Below are 9,688 nucleotides of genomic sequence, written 5' to 3'. Positions count from 1 at the left end.
ATTTTTAAATTCTCCTGATTTAAAGAGTTTTGTATTAATTCTCATTCCTCCTTTCTTCGTCTCTCTTTTCATACTTTTTAAACAATTTTCTTTCCTACAAACTTTTAAACATTAGAGAAATTCAAAACTTCTGTCCTCACACGTTTATAATTTAACCATCACTCATACACTCTCATATAATCATGTCACCTGCCCTTAGATTTCCTTCATTCCTGGAACCAAAAAGACATTTGCAACCATTTGCGTAGATAATCTAAGTTGATCTGATTGGTATATTTTAATAAAGAAGTTTAGTAACACATATTTTTTAAATATATTTTTTTGGTAAGTATTCTAATTTTAAAAAAGTTAAAATAATATTAAAATGTGATTAATTTATGAGGTAAGCTTTTTTGCTCTTTAAAAAACTGGACCAATTACCATGTATTAAAAAGTTTGTTGTTAGAATTTGTTTATATTTAATTTACAACTTTGAAGAATATTAAGAACACATTTTTTAATACACTATTTTTATAATACTTTCAATTATCAATAAAAATTTATTAAAAATATAAAGTATAAGAAAATTATTGTATTGGGTTTTAGTACACAAGTAAAGCTAGACAACCCTGCTTGAGAGTGTTTAAATGAGAAAGCCTGTTCAATACTGTTTTAGTTTACACACTTACAAGTAAAGATAGAAAGAAAACAATCCTGTTAGAGAAAAGATGATGGGAATGCACAGAATTCATGACTATTTTGGCATTTCACATGGGAAGAATAGAAACTAGCTAATGTAAAATCCAAATGAAATAGGTATCATCTATCAAAATTAATTTATTACCTTCCATGAATAGAAACTCAGCTCCTTACCTGTGACCTAGTGCCCGAAAAGAAGCTGAGAAAAAACAAGGCCAAAGAATGAAAACAGTAAAGATCACATACTTGTTGAATACAGGTAGGATATAAGGGTCTCCATATGTGAACATATCGAACGACCCATTGTTAGAAGAGACGAGCATCGGTTTCTGAGATTTTACACGGCATAAAGTGACAAATCTTAAGTGATCTCCCTATTAACTAATAACTACTAAGAATCAGAGTTTAAACCTTGGGATTAGCCTTTCTAGACAAAATGCTGCTACAGCTGAATTTTGCATGCTCTATAGAACCAACACCCCATACACAAATTTGGACCAGCAAATTGGATTTTTTGTTTTGATGTGTGCCCGTTTGGTGTAACATTGTTCTGCCCTAAAGGTCACTTTCAGTTTGAAATTTAACATAACAACTTTTACGTAAGTATATGGAAATGATTTGATAATTACCTTGATCCATATACCATTTTTGTTTTTATAAAAAAATGTTTTGTGATATAAAATATAGTGACATCACTTATTTTGTAGATCAATCTCACCTAATAAGAGAAAACTTTGGCGGTAATTGTAACGATATAACAAAGAGCAGAGCAGCTTTTTTAATTGAATTTTATGTTTCTACAATATTTTTAATATACGATCATATTATTATTACATCCTAAAGGATACAGTTATATTGGATTAGATAAAATCATGAACACAAATTTTCAGTATTTTTGCAATAAAGGAAGAGAATATTACTACCTCCATCGACGGTTAACACTTTATGTAATCTGTCAGTGCTTTTTTGTTTTTTGGTTTTTATTATTATTATCATCATCATCTTCCTGAAGATTACAACCTAGCTTCATATCCACACTGTGACTATCATTGATAAGATTATGAACTTAAATTTTCACTGTCACTTGAAAGAAAAAATAGATGATCACCATCTCGAATGACACTAATATCATCTATCTCCGCATTCTCAGTATTAATTACTTTTGTAGGCTTGGAGCCTCCAAACTTTTCTCCTGCAATTTCACAAGTTCAAAGTCAGAATGTGAAAACAAGAGAAGTGTATACTGTCGTGTTTAAAAAATAGTATTTGATCCAGAAATATAGATTTTTCCTTTTCTGTTACTTTTACTAAAATTTTAGCATCCTAATTATTTTTCTCCTTTTCATGTTGTTTAATGAATCAATGCTTACCAGCAATTTTGAGCAGATCTTCTAATGAATCAGGTAAAATAATCAACTTCCCATGCTGATCCTGTAAGGAAGGTCTGTGTTTGCTTAGAAAGTGGATGGTAACTCTCTTTTTGAATAATACTTGTGCTTCTCTATCAGTTCTATAATTGGAGTTGCTTGAATAGGAGTTTGTGAATGGTTTTCCTAAAGGGTGGTTGACAGTTCTAAGAACATCTTTTTCTCTAGTTGGGTCATTCTTAGTATGGTTAAGGATTTGTGGCTCCACAAACTCTATTATATGTTCATCTAGTGTCTTTCTATTTTCATGATTCATTGCAAGGTCAGAAATGCTCTGGTTTTGTTGCTGCTCTACTAGAGGTTTCTGTTTCCATCTTATGGGGTTTAAGTTCTTTTCATTTGCTTCCATGTTAGGATGACCTATGTGAGCAGTAGCATAAAGATCTCTTTTTCCATCTTCAGGAATCATGTTATGCAATCTGGCTTCCTCGTATGAACTATTTGTAAATCCATCAGAAGAGCTTCCTCCTGTGTTGTCCCAATCATGAATTTGGTGAAGATCCAATTCAGGGTCTATAGGTGGATACGAAAAATCCAATCCTTGATAACCCTTTAAGCTCTGTCAATACAGTTATCAAATTGTCAAATAGTTAATATTGTTGAAGTGGGTGGGGAGATATGTGATATATGAAAATAAAGTTAACACAAAATTTTCCTTGGTTCAAAGGGTGTCTAATATCCTTATTACCATTAAAAGATTTTTCATTATAATTTGTGCTGCTTTTGGATTTGCATGTATGGCATTCATCAATGAAGTTCTGCTGAGTCTTAAAATTTGAGAAAGCTCGGTGGTCCGAACAGTGAAAGGTTGTGGTCTACAGTATAAAACTCCAATTTCTCCAAGTGTATCTCCTGCAGTAGAATGCTTCAGAACCTGGATTGTTGAAATCAGGCTAGTAAGTTATATTCTGTTGTTTCATTGTGTACTATAAATATAAAGACAACAAAATAAGTACACTCCCAGATTAGTCTCTAAGATTGTAAGCATTGCTTAGTTTAGTCATTTTCTAAACTTCATTTAATTTTTGATTTTGTCAAAGTCATTCAATTCAGTCCTTTTCCATGTCATATTTTACCAACATTAAAGACCAAAATAAATTACTTTTTTGCAAAGTTGGAGACTAAATATGGGTATATAAAAGTTAGAAACAAAGATAATCGATGCTTACAATCTAAGTGCTAAATTGGGAGTTTAAACAAAAGAATTCATAAATGCAATGTTTGAATGCTATGACATATATACATACTTGATCATGGCCATCAACAGAGCGGATGAGATCCTGCCACATTTAATCAATTGAAAGCAATTTTTTTCAATTAGTGGGCAATCTTTAAAAGCTTACTTGATTAGTCATGCTTTAGCTCACTCACCACTGCCCCTGAAACCAGTATATATAGGTCGGTAGGAGACTCATTTTGTAGTATAACATCTTCCTTGGGTGGGAAATACTCAGCTTCCATCTCTATAACCTATTGTTACAAAGTCACTTCCATTAGACTTTATATACTGAGGAGTAAAGAATGTATTAAAAAGTGTCATAGATATATATTTAGTTTTACATTTTAGATAAGTAACTAATAGATTACTTTCCCTTGTAGGTGAAGAAGAATGAAGAAAGAAGGGATAATAGGGACATGTGAAGTGTTACCAGCTGGAAAAGAAAGTCATGTGAGACTCCTTGGAAGAGGTAGACCCTTTGCACAACTTGAAAGAATAGATGGTGAGCAATGCTTGCACGAATTGCCTTTGGCATGCCATTTAGTGTTTCTTGCTGCTTCAACCCTTCTGTTTTGAACCTCAAACATAAGTGTGACAACATTTGATCCTGGATGTGATGGGGCAGCTGATTTCTTGATGCAAATTCTGAAGCTTCTCTGACTGTATCTCTCTGTGCCACCAAAGCCAAAAATTCTTTTAATCTGTTATACTACTGAATCATTGTGCTAAGGAGGCTTAGAATAAGCTAAAATTCCTGAAATCATGTGGATTACATATTTCTTTATTTAACATCTTGAATATTAGATTATACACCTTCTAATGCCAAAACATGAACTAACCTGGACTAGCTTATACATTTCTTTTATTTTCTATTTTTATTAATACTTTTATAAATTTAAGCATATGTAAATATACGTATAATGAAAAATTTTCTCTGTTTTTGAATGTTATTTTGATATTTTTTTTAAAATAACTTCCCTAATAAAATAACCTGATAATCTTATGAAATGCAACAACCGAAGTGTAATTGAATTAGTTTAAATCGAATTAATAAAATTTTTAAGGACATCAAACCCAATTCAATTTGTTTTTGTTTTTCATCATAAAAGAAAGTATTAATTATAGACTGCTTAGATTTTTTGGAACAACAAATTATAAAAGCGAAGGAAAGATGCAGCAGAGGACCCACGTCGGTGCGTATGGTGTGTGGCTATGCGCCACGTGTCCCCTCTCCAAAAACTTTTTCTACTTTAAAACCTTTTAACACCTTTGCATCATAGTTTCAAAGAAGTTTCCAATCACTACACGACAAATTAATTGTTTTAATTTTCACATTTATAGCCGTGTTGTCGGATAAGTGTAACAAAAAAGAAAACCCGAATCAAATCAATCAAAATAAATAATTTTAAATTGAATTAACACGATTTTAATTAAGTACGAACCTATGATATTAATTAAATTAACTCGATTAAGAATAAATTAAATTTGGTCAAATAGTTGGTTTATATAAAAAATTACTTTTTTATTATATGTTAAATATATATGAGTAGATTTGTTCAGTCAGATTGAAATAAAAGATAATGAATAATCTGATTTATCTGAAAATTTGAACTAACTCTTTATTTTTCTCAAATTGAATCGTGTTACACATGTTTAATTTACTCTTAAACTTCCCTAACTGTTTGAATCATAAGATACTTTAATTGGAATTTAAAGAATTTACGGATATATTTACATAAAAACTTAATTAAAATAATATTAATTAAATTTTTATCATATAAAAATTTATGATAGAAATTTAATCATCAAACAGATTGAAATAAATTTTTAATAAATAACATAAAATAATTATTAAAATAAAAATTTTATAAAAGTTAAACTATTTCTATAAATGAGATAAACGTAAAATAATAATCTCTTTTTTTTCTTAAGAATTTTGTTTTATTTTTACAGAAAATAAGGAGAAAATAATCATCAAATTTGAAAAAAAATATTCGGAAATATGTAAAAAAAATATTGAATTCATCTTTCAATAATTTTTCTAGCACATATTTTTATTTCTTCTATTATTGTATTATTAATTATGTTTCTATTTTCGTATTATTTTTAACCTCTCTTAATACTCAAAAGTTTTTGGACGGCCACAAGCAATATTACAATACATTGAAACATAAGCGTAGTTTGAAGCTAAAAATAAGCCTATTATTTAAGAGTTCTCGAGTAGGACAGATTAAGGAGTATTCAATAATTATTTTTAAGAAGTAAATAAATGTATTACTTTCTTCTTTTTTTTATTAAATTGTAATTTTAGTTTTGTTTCTTTAATGGGTATTTCAAAGGCTTTTCAACTTTTTTAAAAATAATAGTCAAGTGTAAGATGATAAAGAGTTGGGATTAATTCGAATTCTAGTGCTTGAAATTAAAAATAATAGTTAACAATTAGTGGTAATGATGATTGAGACTCGGGATTTATTCTAATTCTATAGCTTGAAATATCTGAACTCTTGGCAAATAAGTGATAGTATAAGAAGAATAAGTTTGAGAGCACATACAAAATTTCTGGTGCGGCTTGTCCAATGGACTACCAAGTTTGTCATGTTTCCAATGATGTATGATGTTAATCCCAGGTTGAACAGCATGTAGAAGATATCAAACAACATCTCTCTTGTGTTTTCTGCATGCAAATCCCCATACCCAGTGGTAGTAAGTGTGACAATGGACCAATATATGGCTGTCACATATCTTTCCCATAGACTCATTTCTTTGAAATTTGGGTACACAGAACCAATCCAAGTCCTTTTTGAATCTGGGTACCTATCTGCTATCAGATAGTTGAAGCATCCAGCACAGTGCACAGCAAACAAGGTTACCTGAAATTTGATCAGAAGTGGCATGGCATCTCAATTCTAAATGGTTAAAATGATTTTTTATTAAAAAGAAACAAACCTTAGATATAGTACTACTTTTTGTGTTTGTGATGTTATTCTCCAATTAAAATTACAATTTCACCTTACTAAGTAATATGATACAGATTTATGTCAAAGGTACGCATTGGTTTCTAATTTGGATTAAAAACATTAAAAGTACTGTATCCAAGTAATTGAATGATGTCAAAACGTATTCTCTCGGATTCACTGCAATGAATGATGCAGCATAACATAAACCAAAAAATATAGGCTTTATTGGCTTACAGCAATGAGCTTTGAGCACCTAGTCCAGAAGTAATTGAAGCGAATGTCCTTCTCAAGTCTGAAGGAAATGAGAGGAGCTAGTAAGCACTTTCAGTTTGAAAGTGTTTGAAAACCATTAAGGTTGAGTATATGATATGATGTTGGACCTTGCAAACAGAGAACTGACTCGTCTCAGGCGCCATAACCGAAGCATGTTAAGAATTTTGAAGCCAATCTCACTACTGTGATCCGTGAAGAGGAGGCTAATGGATTGGAAAGGTGCAGTTGAACAGACATCAAAGATAAACCAGGTTGATATGTACCTGTAAGTTTTCTGGAGCTATGTCACTAAACAAAGATTTTGTGATTCATTATAGTCTTAATGGAACAAAGTGTCAAGCTTGAGTGTCTATCATCATTCAAATGTGCAGCTATCACTTTTATTTAATTAAATTTTATCAAAAATATTTCTTTGATTAATAAATAACAATATGGTTATTTTAAATAAAAATTATTTGAATAAGAATCACAGCAGACATATAAGAATGACAACAAATTATGTGTAGGTAGATACATACCTGACTGCAATTTTCTTGGGATCATCAACAAGAAGGTAAGAATGGCTATCAAGGTATGCAACAAAGAATGTAAGCATGATGTCAATGGCAAAGAAGGCATTTACAATGTTGTCTATGATGAATAGTGTGTCTTGCTTGTAAGGCAGAAAGGCAAATTCAAATGGGCAAATCCATGCAGAGTAAACAACTAGAACAATTAGTAGCATCTCCCAAGCCCTGCAATAATAATAGCATGCACATATGAGAAGAAACAACCATAATATCATTGAGAGATATATTGGATTGTGATGTGGTTGAAGAGGCATCATCACCTATAACGTGGATTGAAAGGGGAAATTATGTATCTTCTTAGTCTTGTTTCTTGGTTGATTCTGGCTCCAAGGGATGGCAATAGATCATTAGACAAAAAACTGCTATACGGAAGACTTCCCATTTGGAATTCATCCACACAGAACCTCTTGAAAAATTTTTTGCCACAGGAAAATGACATTTTTGAGTTTTGACTCTAAAGGCTTTTAGCAGTAGTAGTTAAGTTCTCATGGGGTTGAAAGGCCCCTGTAAATGACCATATTTATAGTGAGGCTCCTTTGACATAGGCGCGTTGGTTTCAGAATTTTGACCCCTTTTTCCTTGCCTTTTTGCTGAGATGCCTGTGACATAGTATAAAGGAATACGTAAACAAGTTTGTTTGAAAAGAAAGATAGAAAAGAGAGTGAAAAAAAAAATGTGGGGGTGAAATGTTCCATCTTGTATGGACAAATAAAGGGATGACAAAATGGGAGAGAGGAGGGAAAATGATATAGCAGATAGATATCTTTCTGAAATGTTGCAGATAATTCCGTGTTTGAATTGTGTTTAGTCATAAAAAATAAGATCTTTATCCAAATAATAATTACTATTTTAGCAGTACTTGCAAACTAAGCTATGATTATGTAAAAGCCATGATTTTCTCCTTTGATTCAACCTGATACAGTAGAATTTGCCAAGCTTCTGTTAAGACTAAGCTATTTCCTTACACATGGGCTTACGCTCTATAAATAATGCCCAAATTTTATATAAAATCATAACAGATAGGATAAGCCTTTATCATATCTAATATTTAATGGAGACTTGACATAAAAAATATAACATAAATGTGAAAAAAAAAATTATATTTTTTATATTTATTAAATTAAATTTTAATAAATTAAATAAATTTTGAATTATCATTTCTTTCCTTTTCTATTTTTCTGTTTTAGTCATATTCTTGAACACAGAATGTTGTTTGTTCGCATAATGAGAAATATAGTTACTCCCCATATGCTAAAACTACACTTAGATACCCAATTTAATTAGTTAATAGTTTTTAAACAATGATTTATGTTATAAATTTAATAATAAAATTTATTAGATATCATCTATCATATTTCTTTTTGTTTTTCTATTATTTTATTGTTAACTCTTGTTTCGGCACATTTCATGCGTTACTGTTATTCTTTATAAATAGTAGGGCGATGAATCTAAGAACAAAGATTAGCATTTGTTCCATTCCGTTTTTTCTATTTTTTCTGCAATTGAATATCTTGGAAGACAACGAACCAAAATGTGGGAGCAAAATGCTATGCAGGAGCAGAAAAATGAAGCTATGAAACAAGTTACGTGTGAGGTACTGTGTTGTGGGTGATTGTTTTATTTGATGAAATAGGTTTGAATGGTCCTTAGTTAATCTCTGAACCTCTTGCGTGACAATAAAGCTGAAGTGTGTGTTGCCTTGAATCCTCACGAGAGGACCAAATGCGTACAAGTTTATTCTCATTTTATTCGTGGTAAAGAAATCAATGGGATCGAGTCCCCACAAGCCATGTTAGGTTCATTCACCAACTAGTTCATATTTTTATCAACCCACTTCACGGGAATAACATATATGGCCTTAAATATATTCTTATTTTTTTAATTTAAATTGTATATAGTTTTAATTTTTTATTTTAAAAATTGAGTAAATTTAGTTTTAATGTTGAAATTATTATTATTTTCTATCTAAAAATTTTGAAATTTACGAAGAATTTAAAACATGGAATAATTTTAAGAGTTTAGATTTAGAAATTTAGTGAAAATAAGATAAAATTTGAAGAATTTTAAATATAAGCTATAAGATTAATATTTTTAAAAAATTGATATTTACAAACTTTAGGTTCTAATACCATACCTATAAATTGTAGGTTACAATAACATAATTATTGTCTTTACTTTTTTACAACAATTTCTTCACCTTCATCGCCGTTTATGACATTCTTACAGATCATTCCTTTTGATTATTAAGTATTACAATTGAAAATTTGTTGTCTCTAATTACTAAGGAATACAAAGATACTTAATTGTTTCAGCAATATTATAAAATTACATTTAATTAATAAAAAAAATACATTTAAACACTGTTATATTTTTTAAGTAAACGATTTACGATTGACTAAAAATTAAATTGTTACATTTAATAGCTATGAATTACATATAAAAATTATTGTCCTTGGATATATTAATGAAACATTTTGTTAAATTACATTTGAATTTTTGTATATTTTTTTAGTAATAAACTTACTCATTATTTCTAAGTACGTGACTCAAGTCATATCGACTAAA

At 30.0% G+C, this 9,688-nt stretch overlaps 1 protein-coding gene across 3 annotated transcripts; it reads right to left on the bottom strand.

Moving 5' to 3' along the window:
- Positions 1–1,611: 1,611 nt before the first annotated feature.
- Positions 1,612–7,602, bottom strand: LOC113864512 (potassium channel KAT3-like). Of its 3 annotated transcripts, XM_027498313.1 has the most exons (11): positions 7,384–7,602; positions 7,073–7,288; positions 6,662–6,817; positions 6,516–6,573; positions 5,877–6,194; positions 3,755–3,994; positions 3,477–3,575; positions 3,353–3,385; positions 2,794–2,979; positions 2,049–2,664; positions 1,612–1,870 (listed from the first exon to the last, which is right to left on the bottom strand). In XM_027498313.1, exons 1-11 carry the CDS (start codon positions 7,560–7,562, stop codon positions 1,737–1,739), a joined length of 2,235 nt encoding a protein of 744 aa, XP_027354114.1. In that variant the 5' UTR covers positions 7,563–7,602; the 3' UTR covers positions 1,612–1,736. The 3 variants fall into 3 exon arrangements, with proteins under 3 accessions (XP_027354114.1, XP_027354115.1, XP_027354116.1); XM_027498314.1 differs by lacking the exon at positions 3,353–3,385; XM_027498315.1 differs by lacking the exons at positions 3,353–3,385; positions 3,477–3,575 and having other exon boundaries at positions 3,800–3,994.
- Between the last annotated feature and the right edge of the window lie 2,086 nt (positions 7,603–9,688).

This window comes from Abrus precatorius, unplaced genomic scaffold (genome assembly GCF_003935025.1).
Source record: "Abrus precatorius isolate BTA unplaced genomic scaffold, Abrus_2018 Scaffold4, whole genome shotgun sequence".
Lineage (NCBI taxonomy): Eukaryota > Viridiplantae > Streptophyta > Magnoliopsida > Fabales > Fabaceae > Abrus > Abrus precatorius.
Note: the sequence above shows the minus strand (reverse complement) of the source record. Positions and strands in the feature narration are given on the sequence as shown.

Bases quoted from the DNA above. Each gene is read 5' to 3' on its own strand.
- LOC113864512 (XM_027498313.1), bottom strand. From the start codon at position 7,562: ATGTCATTTTCCTGTGGCAAAAAATTTTTCAAGAGGTTCTGTGTGGAT. The intron at 6,195-6,515 runs GTAAGCCAATAA...ATCAAATTTCAG, and splicing joins GGTGCTCAAAGCTCATTGCT to GTAACCTTGTTTGCTGTGCA. The intron at 3,386-3,476 runs GTGAGTGAGCTA...TAAATGTGGCAG, and splicing joins TACTGGTTTCAGGGGCAGTG to GATCTCATCCGCTCTGTTGA.